This window comes from Thunnus thynnus, chromosome 22 (assembly GCF_963924715.1).
Source record: "Thunnus thynnus chromosome 22, fThuThy2.1, whole genome shotgun sequence".
Classification (NCBI taxonomy): Eukaryota; Metazoa; Chordata; class Actinopteri; order Scombriformes; family Scombridae; genus Thunnus; species Thunnus thynnus.
The window spans coordinates 15,530,894-15,545,748 of NC_089538.1; the positions used below are offsets into that span (position 1 = coordinate 15,530,894).

The 14,855-nt window shown below is 34.8% G+C and overlaps 2 protein-coding genes across 2 annotated transcripts; one reads left to right on the plus strand and one right to left on the minus strand.

Annotated features, from left to right (window-relative positions):
- Window positions 1-1,943: 1,943 nt before the first annotated feature.
- On the minus strand, window positions 1,944-6,854 carry LOC137174714 (uncharacterized). Its single transcript, XM_067580172.1, has 4 exons — window positions 6,679-6,854; window positions 6,438-6,538; window positions 2,637-2,786; window positions 1,944-2,486 (listed from the first exon to the last, which is right to left on the minus strand). Exons 1-4 carry the CDS (start codon window positions 6,764-6,766, stop codon window positions 2,031-2,033), a joined length of 795 nt encoding a protein of 264 aa, XP_067436273.1. The 5' UTR covers window positions 6,767-6,854; the 3' UTR covers window positions 1,944-2,030.
- A 1,245-nt stretch (window positions 6,855-8,099) lies between these two features.
- LOC137175110 (uncharacterized) lies at window positions 8,100-10,506 on the plus strand. The gene is made up of 9 exons (XM_067580806.1): window positions 8,100-8,247; window positions 8,348-8,450; window positions 8,562-8,674; window positions 8,984-9,054; window positions 9,161-9,286; window positions 9,519-9,614; window positions 9,981-10,112; window positions 10,203-10,334; window positions 10,465-10,506. Exons 1-9 carry the CDS (start codon window positions 8,214-8,216, stop codon window positions 10,504-10,506), a joined length of 849 nt encoding a protein of 282 aa, XP_067436907.1. The 5' UTR covers window positions 8,100-8,213.
- Window positions 10,507-14,855: the final 4,349 nt, after the last annotated feature.

A 14,855-nucleotide genomic window follows, 5' to 3' on the forward strand; every position in this document is an offset into this window, starting at 1 on the left:
AATCTGCACAGCTTCTAGCTGCTGCCAGCAGCAGGATCAGAATCTTGGAGAGCTGATCAAGTCCTGATAACTGTGTTAATGATTCTTCACATGATTAAAATTAATGATTTAATTTTTGAACAATATTTAACAAATATTCTTTAACATTTTTGAGAGTACAGTGATCAGGTTTCCATACTTTCCAGCATTCCTTGACTTCAATACCTTTGCTTAATCTGTGCCTGTTGTAAGTGGATGGATAGCATTTAAGTCATATTAGATCCATGTCTAATACAAACTATGATAAGAGACAGATCTACTGTTAGCCAACTTGACCAAATAGCCATTTTTTTGATTGATTTTACACCTATTGCTACTCCAAAGATTCATGACAAACAGACTTTTTAAAAAAAAATTCCTCCCCTTAGACCCCATTGCTAAAGGCTTAGCCCCCCTATCCATAAATCTCTAGTGACATCCCTGCTGAAGCCTCATATAAGCCTCAGATAAACTTTTAAATGCATTTTTGCATAAAACGACTGTGTGGACACACTGTGGACTTTGGCCCCCACCACTTACATTGAAAGCTATTTGAAGGGGATCTTTTAATAGCCAGTATGAACAGGAGGAATAATTACAGTGACGAAAACCTCTTTCACTGTTCATATGGACACCTGTTGTTTTAAGACTTAAAAAATTGTGAACCTGTCCTTTAATCTAAAGTTTCTTTCATTCTCTAGTTTTAACACTTATACCATCACTGCAGCTCAGAATAACTTTTTATGCGTATCACATATTAATAATAGTTTGTTCATCATGACAAAAACAAAGCAAAAACTACTCAGTATGCTACTGAGCAACATGTACTGGTGTTAAAAATGCACACAGCATACAAACTTTACAAACTGGTTTTCATTTAATCATATTATCTGTCTTTTCTTTGCTGTTTTTACAGATAAAAGGATACCAGGGTTTAGTTTTCTGCCCTGACAGAAGTTTGTCTGTACGCTGACATCACTCCTCCCTCAGATGATGTCAGCACATTTCCTATCTCTATCACAAGGCGGGTTATAGAAGCACCCGCTTTATGGAGCCTTGCTTTGTTGCCTATAGTAGCATATGTTCTCAAAAGACACTGTACTTTGTTATCATGTAATTGCTTTTTTCAGTGAACCCTATGAGACATTACTCTCAGTCAAGGACAGGACCTGGTCTTCCCTCAGACCTCCTACAGAGTTCACTGTAGCCACAGCGCTCTGCTTCACTGCTGCTGTGTGTCTCCTAGCTGCAGTCATGGTGTCTTACAGGAAATGTTGCTCCTACAGGGTCACAGTCCACACTGACCCAGAGGATCACAGTGGTGATCTGTAGCTGTGAAAACCTTTGAATGTAAACTTTCACTGCTGAGATTTAAATAAATCGTTACTTTGTTTTAATTGTTTTTTGAAATGATCATTTTGATGTAAAACAGAGATAATTTATTCAATCAAACAGGATATTTTGACTTTAGTTAACAGGAAATCGAGCAAAGTTAAAAGACAGGAGCAGTAAAATAGCATGATAATCAAGAACAAACATTGACATAAACAGTAAAAATAACAGATTGAATAAAGACATAAAGATAAAAAGGGTAAAGTAAGGATAAAAATAAGAATGATAATGACTATTTTAATAGAAAAAAGAAATTAAAAGTATAACAGCATTAAGATACTTTTATATATTTGTAATGGAGAGTAATGTCGCTTAATCTGGTTTTAAATCATATTTTCTGATAAACTTTTATGTCTTTGAATATGAACTTGATGCGTATAGTTGTAAAACAGTTTTCAAAATTAACATCAAGGCTTTGAAACAGCAGTAAAATACATACTTTTTTGACAAATAATACATTTATTCCAGATAATCTAATCTGAGTTGCTAGATGCTTCAGATTTATATTATATGATACATTTGTCATCCTCATCATTTGGGGCCTTACTTTCAAAGAAACAGTTGTGTACATTCGTCAAAGACCACAGTGTTGCATCAACAAACACAGTATGGTGTTAATATTACTTATTCCTCCACACAGGTATAGAGGTTTGTCTGGGAGCAACACCACTGGAGCATGGTATGAAATGTGAACTTGACTCCAAACACTCTTTAGTGACCTTCAGACACACAAAACAGAACTCCACCTTACACCGGAGACAGACTATGTTTTTACACTGAGTTTTGTCATGCTCCAGCAGTGCCCCACAGGTGGGACAGGCACGCATGGAGGGACAACCAATGACCCCTTTCACGTCCTTAAAGACGATGTCTGGACAGGTTCTCAGTAATTTTAGTGACTCGTTGCAGCAGCCATCATTTTCACAGCGGTCTGATCGTGGAAATGGACCTTTCCATTCATTTAAACACTGCCAGCAGAATTCATAGGGCTTTTGTTTATTAGCAGTGCAAAATGTGCAGCGGACACTCAGATTAGATTCATCCTTTCTCACCACAGAAGATTTGCATCCAGGACACTGTGATATTGTAGGTGGTGAAAGAAGAGGGAAAATAGAGAAGGATATTATTATATTTCACCATTTTATTAGCATGAAGAACACATTTAAATAGCAAATGTTGTTTTCAAGTACAGCTGTTAAATATTGTGGTTTCAATGAGACACTTACTAATTTGGCATGAAAGTTGTCCCTGATGGCATTGACAGCCATGGTCTTTTCAAAGTACTCCATTTCTTCAGGGGTCAGAAGGGCCATTTTACGAACCTCCATGTAAGACCACTCTTGACGACAATGGCCACACACAAATCTGCTTTTACCCTTTATTGAAAAATTGAAAAGTAAATTAATTCATTAGAATCGCAAGTTGGAAACAAGCCACTAACACTATGCAAAATCTTAAGACTGTACTAACAGCCATTCTCTACGGCTGCTATGAGTCAACAATGTCAGTGTCAAGAATCTGCATCCTGGAAATTTGAATGACTTTGAATTCACTTGGAGTCTTGATTTTTGGTCAAGGTCAAACTTTGACTACAAGTGTCATATTGTGAAGGGTTACTGTGTAAATAGCATTTAAACATTTGTTAATTAATTCCCTCTATCACCTAATGAAACATAATATCCTAGTCTTGGTATTTCTAGGGTTGTATCAAATATATGATTATTTCATAACTTACTGTAATCAATTTCAATGTCAAATCAATTATTGCTCAATATTGTGACCGATGATCAAGTATTAATGGATTTTCACAGCAGACACTTTGATTTGTCATAGTAGGAAAAAACAGGTGTTACTAATAACATTACAATTACTCTAAGTTTCCCAGTGATCCAGCATGCTCAGTAATTAAATACATTTGTTAAAGAACTGTACTTAAGTATAATTTTGTGGAACTCGTATTTTTGTGGAGTATTTTCTGCTACTTTAAAGGCTACTTCTACTTAAATATTTTAGAGGCAATTTGTGGACTTTTTACTTCACAGTACTTATTTAAGAGACATAGTTTGTACTTACTTTTCATATTACAATTTTTAATAAAAACATGATAATTTTATAACACACAAGACATTGCTGTAGTGGATTAAATGAGTGATTCCCACCCTTTTTGGCAGTGCGGGGCTGCTTGACTTGTTTCAGATGTCTATGAGTTGTTACCATCTCTAGAAAAAAGTGTTTCTCACTCTAAACTTTTCAGATGGTTTAATTTAAATAACTGTTTGGGGTCCAAAGGGGCGAAAAACCCAAATATAAATATACATTTAGTTTTTTCTTGTTTCTTTCTCTGTTAATCATCTCACGACCCCTCAAAATTAGCCTGACCCGTAGCTCCTCAACCAACTATTTCCTGTATTTATGTACATGTATATACCTGTACAGTAGATACACACTCACCAAGAACTTTATTAGGGACGCCTGTGCAATCTAATACAATCCAATACAACAGCTCTGCCATAAATTCTACTTTTATGAAGCTCACCTATTTTCAGTTTCAGTAATGTGGGAACAGCTGAAGATAGATTCATACTGATTCGTATAATAAGTGGCAGAACTTCAAATGGTATAGTAAACAAAGAGAAAAAGAATTGTATTGTGTTTGTAAGTTTATACGTGGGAGTGTGTGTGTATATATATATACGGGACTTGGTCAGTAATACATATGGGAGGTTTGTTGATTTCTCTGAGGAGTATTCTCATTTGTATGTAACTAAGCTATTGTTGTGTTAAAAAATGGGGACTGCGATGCTTATGGATATATTTATGTTTAACTGAGTCTTGGTGGCACAATGTGTGTATATATGTATATATACATTTCTTATTCATGCTTAACAGTGATTATGTCCTGACTTATGTCCTGATGACAATACTAGTGTTGAACTGCCCCCAAAAAACACGGCTGGACCACAGCACAGTTCAGAGAAGATTTTACGTGTCCTCATCTTTATTCCTGTATCCTGACCGATACACCATCCTGTTTACTGCCAAACCTAAACGAGTTAGCCCTGCCTAATTGGCTCACTAACACACACACACGCACACACACACACACACACACACACACACACATATATATATATATAATCTATTAATTTATGTTATTACCAAATATTGTTAATACAAATCGTATTAATGGTATATATGTACTGTAGGCTATTAGTAATCATGTCAATCAATTTTGGTCTTCTCTTAGGAATCATGGGATTAGGGATTTAGATTTATACTAATTAGCAGAAATATTTTAATGATATTTTAAAGAATTATAATTTTACCTCCAACCAGTATTTGGGTTTATTTATTATTTAAATTAATTTTAGGCAATCATAAAAATCTTGGTTTACCTGAAAGTCTGAAATATTTTCAGGTGAAATTGATGATATTTTGAGAGATTTGTATCCAAACAGTATAAAGGTATTTATGCTTAAAGTGGGGATTAAAATGGATTAATACATGAATTTCAATATATTATGGTATTTTTAAGCATTTATATTCATAGTTCAAGGAGTTTAGAAATATTAGAAAATAACATTAATTTTAATTTGATTGGATTAATGTGTAACTTAATGGACTGAAATGCATGTGGTTTTCTAATTAAGGGGAAAATTCCGGGATGGTTTTGTGGCTTTTGATCCATTTTAAGGGGTACAAAATCCTTAATTAGAACTTTATTTTTGAAACACCTTACCTTGATTTATTTCAATCCAATAATTTATTCATTAACTATTCCCTTAAGTACCCATTAATAAATACCTTAATTCCATAATTAATAATGGATAATTTAATTGAATTTTAAGGTAATTTTAAGGTGTTTTTAAGCCAGTTTAACACCAAATATTGAGGTAGATAAAGCTTTCCTAAAGCTTTTGGACGACCTTGATGCACCGGTCAGTTACAAATAGGCCTATTCAGCTGACAAATTTTCATAGGTCTATGAAACATGAGGTCTAGATTACAACAGTAAAATGATACTTTGATGATACACTCTGATAAATCAGTATTAACATAACACGTTCACATCCCCCGACCATTCAAATGGACTTTCTAGGATTGTCTAGATCTATGATTATTGTCATCTCACTTGACACAAGTGGACAAACTTTTTTGTCTATAAGCCTATAAGGATGTCTATAAGGATGTCTTTAAGCCAGTGTTCACATCATCTAAAGTGGACTGCAGTAAAGCCTCACCCCCTTTTTAAGCAAGCACGGCTGACCGTGAGGCAAGGAGGAAGCACATGGCACATTTTAATCTATTAATCATATTAATATAGAACATAATTTGTGTTTAAACTATGTTTAGACATTATATTACTTATACATGTTAAAATATCATATGACAGATTGCTTTTACTCAGGATTTTAAAAAAAAAATCCATCCATTGTAATGGTCGGGGATCTGAATGATTGTTAAAATAATACCAAATATATAGCCTATGTATGTATGTGCTTTAAAACATCACTTTATTCATTGATATGAGTTTAACATTCATGAAAAATAAATAAATTCATGCTTTTTGTTGAAAAAAAGTTCTCAAGACTATAGTAATTTTTTACTATTAGTTGGTTTCTCACATTCAGATTCTATGTTCATTGGCATGGACAGAATAAATACATAAAGTATTTATTGCTAATGATTTATGAGTGCATTTAGAGTAGAAATACACTATTACAATATTTTTTTGTGTTTGGAACATAATTGGGTTCTGAGTTGGATAATAACTTCATAGGGCTGTGTACAGTCTTAAATAAGTGACAGTGTCCATTTTCTGAAGAACATGAAGGCTAATTTTACTTTTGATATTATTTGTAGCCTACATTTTGCTTTTTACCTAAAAGTACTTCCTCAACTGCACAATAACAGCACCTCAGGCAGCTAAAAGGAATTCATCCTAATTACACCTGAGCTTTTGCTACAGCGACATTTCAAAATGTCTTCCGTGAAGTATTTTTGAAATGCAGGTCATAACATCCTACCTCGTCTAATAATCTGCGACACCAGTTGGTGAGAGACGTCGGAGTTACAGCATGACCACAGGACATCTGCGCTCTTCTAGACTTGAAGCCTTCACACAGAACTGAGAAAAACACACGAAAGCGTTATTAAAAGCTTGAGCATTAGGCTTGTGTTTATCTTAGCTCAAAATACTTTAAAATCCGTATTCTTTTCATGCTTCGGCAAATTTAAAATTGACCGAGGACATATTCGGCTACTTACAATCTAAATCATCATCTCCATCGACGAATTTAAGACTTTTGTCGCGAGGGTCATAACACTTCTCTCCAGCTGAAAAATATGGGTCCATTTTACGCCACTGTCTTCTTTGAATGACGACCAACAGCAGTGGTAGGCGAGTCTCTATGCTACAAGACAAAACATTTTCGGTTTCATTTCTGATTAGGTTTCACATGAATAAGTAACGTGGTTTTCCATCAACTGGAATGTAAACAAGCTAGTGTGACCTGTATGAAGCCTGTATAAAAAGTAGCTTACCAGGTCTACAAAGGATGGACAAAATAACAGGAACATATCACGAGAAATAACATTAACTAACACAGTAACACATCAGGCAAGTCTTCTAAAAATGTCGTAGAAGACATCAATGATAATAGTCTGTGCCATTTATAAGGACCCATTATGCATAATATGCCTATGATCACCAGCCACCAAAACAGTTTTCTTCAAAGCACATTATAAGTCACATCCATTATATTATTTGTAATGACATAAAGGCAAAAAATGCTAAATGCAAAGTAAAGAATCATGTGTTACAGATAAGTACAGACAACTACAAATACCGTGTAAACATAAAATATAAAATAACTCAACAGTATGAGAACATTTGGACATTAAATATTTTCTGACGATTGTATTACAGTATTACCTATGCGTATGCCTATGCGTACCACAAACGCATAGGCATATGTTTGTGGTACGCGCAGGCACATCCTGTTTGATAGGTTTTAGTATCAGTTCCTGTAGGCAGTTACAAGAAATCACATGAATGATTATTATGTCATGTCATAAAGCCATTAGTGCCGATATAGGAGGTCTAGCCAATGACCCAAAGCACATATTCTTGACTAGAGCAGTACATTCTCTGGTTGATAGGATCCTGAGGGCCCTGAAATATCTAACAAGTCCCCAACAACATGAGGACAAGAAATAACGTGTTAATAATTAATTCAACTGTCACAACAATAGCCTGCCTTTTCCACATATTGCAGAAAATTAAACAATTACAATTACAGCCATGTTTTTTAAAAAATGGGCTATCTTTGACAAAATTACATTTATCAAATTTCACTTGACACTTGGGGGTCTTTGATACTTAATATATCATATTCTGAAACGCTCTTTCATGATGAAATAATAACACAGTTACGCAATTTAATTTTTCAAAATGTGCAAGCACCGTTGTAGGATGTGTCATTACTAGCCAAATCCTACTTGCATTTCTATTTTTTATCATTTAGTTTTGAAATAGGTTCTCATAATACTATAAACCTTCCTTGTGGGTCGTGCTAAACCTGATTCTAATGCAATGTTTCCAATACCCATGAATGCAGCATTCCGGTAGGTGTGGCGTTACGCGAAATAGAAAGTATTCCGAGGTTTGTATGATACGAGTGTACATGCACGACAAACGCGAGAACAAGATCTTCAGGAGTGCCTTTGTATTGTTAATCTAACAGCTCGATGAAGATTTGGCAGTCGTGGACTGATATTTTCGGCAGATCGAAGGAATCAAAATGAAAGAAAGCAAAAAGAGTGTTATCCCTCCAGGTAAAATACACGCCTCTGCAAGGCCAGTATTTCATTCAAAACAACGTTTTGGAGATAGATGTGTAGTTTACGTGCATTACTGATTGTCGCCTTTCAACAGCCAATAGATACCATGGCTTAAAGAACCAGGGAGCTACATGTTACTTGAACAGTGTGCTGCAGGTGCTGTTCATGACCAAAGAGTTCAGAGAGGCTGTGAAAAGGTTTGTTACCAAACTTATAATGCCATGCTATTTTTGTCTTTTATTATCTATTCATGTATATTTAAGTGTTTTTTGCATTACTCATGGCCAATATGTGTTTATTTTGTTTAGGGAACAACCTGAGACTGAGAATATTGATCTTCATCTTACAAACTTGTTTGATAATTTAACAAAGTGTACAGCTCAAACCTGTCAGATCACAGAGAATCTGGGCATCAGTAGAGGTACAGTATATGTTAGCAAGTAGACTTACATGAATGTTTAAAGACAAAATGGAAAAATCTTTAACTGATCATTTTACATTTGGTTACATGAAGCAACATCTTAAAGTAGTTCTTAACATGAAAAGCCTCAGTTAAAGTCTGCATTAAGAATACACACATTTTATAGATTTAGAGATAGTGTTTCTTCTGTCAATGCTGTCATCAGATAAAGTATAAGTTAAACAAATGACCAGTTTTCTGAAAAGTCACATGATAACTGTACCCCTCGAGTAAAGAAGCACATTTAATTTGTACTCATTACACCTCCAGTGCATGAACAACGTGATGCTGCTGAGTACTTTGAGAAGATTTTAAGTCACACCAGTCCAGAGGCTTCGCAGGTATTGACATTATCAACATGAAATCTAACAGACATTGTTGTCTTAAGTGAAGTGTTAGTGAGTAAATTCAGATGATACCACTTTAGCTTTCTCTGTATTCTTTTAGATATTTCAAGGACAGTTGACGCATAAGAACATATGCTCTAAGTGTCACACAGAGACTGACACTGATGGACCATTTTGGAGTTTACCTCTTGCATTGAAGGACTCTTACAGTGAGAACTATAGAGTGGTAAGAACAAAACTGCCAGCTTTAAAACATTTTATTTCGCCAGAGGTCATTTATTGGAATAAATATGCCATTTGCAGACTAAATGAAATGTTTTCAGACATTTAGTTCAGAACTGTGACTGAGGAAAATAAAATCTCATGAAAAATTATTCACATGGGCCTTTGTGATATATCACAGGATGGGAAATATTCCATGTATCAAGTAAAACTCAGTTGCCATGAATGTATTTCAGGTGGATGGGTTTAAAGAGTTTTTCAAAGCTTCAGATGTCAGTGGAGATAACCAGATGTACTGTGATGAGTGTGATCACAAAGCGGACGCTACTATGGTGAGTTATAAGTAAACACTCATTGTGTACATGAACTCTAAGAACACCAGTCAAGGCAGTAAACTGATGCTAACAGCTGATAACACCAGCGGTCCTGTTGCACTTTACACTGAGTAGCTAGATGATGTATAGTGATGTGGGTGTGATAGGAATATTTCACCTACTCTGCCTGTTATCTGAAGAGTCTTTGGACAGAACACACAGATTTTCAGTCTCTGTCATATTATACTGATAATCTGTCTGATTAGAGCAACACATTTCACATTGTATTGATGTATTGGACAAAGTGTGATACAAATAGTTTCTTCTTATTTAGGTACCAACTAATCTTCATCTCCTCTTATTGTTTTTGTGTATTTTGATTAGAAATGTGTGATGAAGCACCATCCAGAGGTTTTAGTGCTGCTGTTGAAAAGGTTCGAGTTTGACTATCGTTACATGGAATATGTAAAAATCAGCCGCTGTGTGGATGTTCCCTGCACCCTAAAGATACCAGAGGTATACTATATACAGATTATTTTCTACTTCATAAAACATTTTTAATTCAATACTTGATATCTGTCTTTTCTGTCCTTTATTGGTTTTCAGAACGAGACATATGAACTGTATGGGTTTGTTGATCACTTTGGTAATATGAGAGGTGGACATTACACTGCAACAATCAAGTGCCAGGATGACAAGAGTTGGTATAACTTTAATGATACCATGGTTACCAGACTGGTAAGACTGATCACCTCCACTCCAGTGTTATTTTTCCCAAAGTATCAGTAGTTCATCTTGTGCAGTTATGTGACAGATGACAAAAAAAACTATTCATCATGTAACACCTTGTTATTCTTATCATCAACAGCCTGATAACCAGTCATTCCAGATGGATAACACTATGAAGTAAGTTTTCATCTATTTTTCCTCAATATACATTTTGCTGAATATGAAACAGACATTTCATTCTTGTCATATTTTTCCCGCTAGATCCAGCAGTGCTTATCTTGTGTTTTACAGGAAAAAGACTGGTAAGATAGCAACCATTTCCATTATGCTCACTGATGTGTTGTCTGAATGATTGAAGGACATTAGTAGTTTGTCTGAATTAATTTTACTTTTATCTTTGTTTCACTTTCCAGTGAAAGCTGCAGACAAGGAGGTGTCCAACAATGCAGGCTCCCAGTCTGATTCCAATCATACCAGAAAGAGGAAAAAGGATGCAGGAGGGGATTGTTACACTGTGGACAAACAGGAAAATAATAATAAGAAAAAAGTGGATAATAATAGAGACACTGAGATAAAGACTGGAGATGATAAGCCTGCAGTAAAGAGAGAAAAGATCATAGTGAAAAATAACCATGGTGAGGGACAAGACAATGTTGATCAAACCAGTCAGAAAAGTACAGCTGATTATCAGAACAGTGAACAGACAACAAGACACAAACAGTCTACGAGAAGTAAAGGAAGAAATCCCTCAAAACAGCACCACAACAAGGATGTCAAGCATCAGGGTAAAGCAACATTAGATAATGTTAGACAGAATAAAAGTGAATTTCAGGAGGTTAAACAGGAGCAAGATTCTGTTTGTGTGGACAAACAGAGAAATGAGGAGAAGCTGGTAATAGATGAGGAAATTACAACTGGACCTAGTGCAAGAAAGTGTAAGAGGAAATTAATTCTAAGGATGTCAGTATTTTTTTTAATTTTTTATTATTACTATTATTATTATCATTAATTGTTTATTTGGATCATTAATTGCTACCAAGGCAACAGCTACTTTTCCCTTTTCCTGGGGTCCATGTTAAGAATTTAAATGTATACACATGCTTTAACTTACATGCATACATAAATACAATTACATCACTAACCCCACCCCAATTAAAACACTATAAACATTACACACACCAAATACAATGTCAACAAAACCATGTGAAACTTTATACATATCTCTCTCTCTCTCTCTTTATGTATGTATATATATATATATATATATATATATATATATATATATATATATATATATATACACACACATGCATATACTAACAGTAAGGTAACAGGCCTCTACCCAAGAAAACTTTCTTGTTGCTTGAGTAATAAAATAGGACAAACTATGCTACTGAGAAATGGCTCTACATATAATAGGTTTTTTCATTACATTTGTTCTAGGTTGAAGAATTGTAACATCACCCCTCCTAAGCCGTCTTTTTTCCTGGTCATGTCTGTCCTGAGAAAAAGTTATAAGCAGTAGGGTTCTTCTGAAATATTACTGAATAAAATTAGAAGACTATGTATTAATCTGTCTTCCACTTTCAGTTAGGCAAGATCAGTTAATCTTAGCATTCTGAAGAGCGAAGTACCGTTGTGAACCTTACTCACTGACTTATGTAAAATATGTATAAAAAGTTGAAAAATTTTAAAGTTTGTGTGTCACTTTGAACCAAAAATGAGCTGAATTTATTTTTGATTTTTTTTTTTTTAAAAATTGCATTGATGTAAGTACACTGGAAAGAATGTATAAATTGTGATGTAAGATGTGAGTAATGTGTACTACAGGAAGGAAATGTTACTTTTGGAATCTTCTAATAAATAATTGTACCTTGATGTCTCAACATTGTAATGGAAGTTAAAAAAAAACATTGAAAAATGATCATAAAGATTAAAAAACAAATGCCTTGGACTCATCTCACATGTCATATAGTTTATAGGGCAGGAGAGATTGCCCTGCCTTATTGACTTTTATTGAACAGTTAGAGACACAAGTGTTAACTGTGATATAAATATGCAATTACATGTAGTGTTATAATCTAAAAATGAAAGTGGTAAAAGTTAAAGTGTTACCCAAATTTCTATGAACTTTTGGAACTTTTACAATGCATGTGTTGACTAAATTCACTCATTCACTAATCGCATCAAATCAAGGTGTTTAGAAACTAAGGACCAGCATGCATTGTGTTTGTGTTAAAGTCACTAATTACAGGAAAGTCATTAATGAAGTTTGTTGTGTGTGATTTTATACATGTGTCTCTGATGAGTCACATGGTCTTCTCCCTGTTTATCATCTCTCTGATATGTGTCCACTGCAAACACTCCCTGCACTCTTTCTAACACACTTCAGCTACAGATTGTAAACCATGATCTATTGAACATCATGTGACTGTCACCTGTACAGAAATAGTTGTTGTTATTGGGGAGTGTTGGACATGAGGGAATCACACTTGAAACTATTTTACTGATGGAAGATGAATAAAGTTGGAAAACATGTTAAATAGATGTTGAGAATGTTTTCACTATAAATGTTCAAGTTATCTAAATAAGAACAAATGATCAGTGGACTGAACTATAAGGAGGTGGAAACAGCAAATCACTTTGCTGATTCAAATTGTTTCTCACTGTCGGTGCAGCCAGATTTGATCATTTAAAGACTTTTGACCACATTTGTCTTTGTGGCAGAATCAATTTGCAAGACTGTGTTCAGGATTATTGTCATGCTCCTTCACACTGTCATCTTCCCCATAGTCAGCCTGACTCATGTTTTTCCTGTTGTTCTCCTGGTTTAACCTGATCTGAGATAATGTTTTGTACACTTCTATAGAACTCTTGAACCAGGAAATATATCTTGATCTAGATACCTCTGCCACTGTGAGATTCCTGCACAGTGAACCCTGACCTAAATTAAGTTGCCATAAATGTCATAAATACACATTTCATAGGCTGTGTTGTGTGTGAGATTTGATTTTCACTTTCAGTCTCTTGCACATTTACAGGAATTCACTTGACTTCTGGACAGTCAGGTGTGTGTTTCTCTTCTAATCTCCTATAATTGAATGTTTAATGGTGCTGAAGTTAGACTCTGTCTCTGCTATGTAGCATTCATGGATTACTTCACAGTTAAAATGCAGCCTGATCATTGTTTTCAAGCTTAAATAACTTCATATTTTTATAATGAATCTGTCCACACATGACAAAAAAAAAAAAAAAAAAAAAACATTTCTAGGCTGTATGAGCAAATCAAATCTTTCCAGGTGTGGTAAGATCTGGTTTAGTAGCCCCTGCCTTCACATTTAGGGGTCTGACATAAAAAACCTTAAAATACCATATAATATTATCAGCAACTGATGTGCTTGTTGCTAAAATAGCTTTGACTCCATAAAGAATATAAAAGTCTTAGGAAAATGCTAATGAATATTAGAGACTTTCTGATGATTCATGTCTCAGTTTAGTCCCATCAGTACCAAACTTCATTTGTAGGCATTAATGGGGAAATTTTACTGTATCTAACAAATCCTTTAATAGTGTCTGTGTCTGTGTAAGGAGGTTAAAGGACAGCTCCTAATTCCAATATATCTGAATACCTTGAATGCAGCATTCCAGGAGGAGCGTCATCAAGTGAAAAACAAAGTATTCTGGCCTTTATTTTCAGGACAGATAGTCCGCTGTATGTCTTCCCACTAAACTGTATTAATGGTGCTGAAGGTATAGACTCTATAATGGTCTAGTTAAACTGAGGTCTTCAAATAGCTTAATTCAAGGGACTGAAACAAATTGGTGTGTGGCGTCTGAGCATCAGACAAACAGTAAACAGATGAGCTGGTAAACAAAGTCTTGTCCTGATCACAGCTGCTGGGAATATCAGGTGATTAATAATTAACATTGGCCATTAATGGGCTAATTACAAGTCACACAACCATGAGTCTTTTCCAAGAATACCACACTCAGTGACAGAAGCAACATTAGATTTCGGTCTCAACACATCTGAAATGTTTTGATATTGGAGGTGGTTGTTAAGCTGACACGTGAATGTGTTATTAATGCTTTATTTGCTTCAGTACTAATGATTACATATTCATCAAGAATTCATCTGTATCTGTCTTTTGCTATGAAAGAACTTAATGCTGCATCCCAAACCAAACTACTTGTTAGGTTGGTAGTGCTGTATAATGCTCTTTATTAACTGATGGGACAGTTAAAACTGTCAATTACGGGTAAAATATAAATAATGCACAGTAATGATGCTTTCACGGTAACAATAGATTAATTCACCAGTTTACACGATTGACGATGGTGAAAACGATTCACTGGCTACTTGACTAAACTCCCCTTAACTAACAGTTGTAAGGAAACTTGGTTAGTTTTTACAAGTTTCAATAAAAATAAGCACCTTGTTGGCTGTTTTGTTTTTGGAATAAAATCAGCACATTACTTTGTTTAGAGGCAATAATCACACGAGGAGGCTCAATCTTATAGTAACGTATA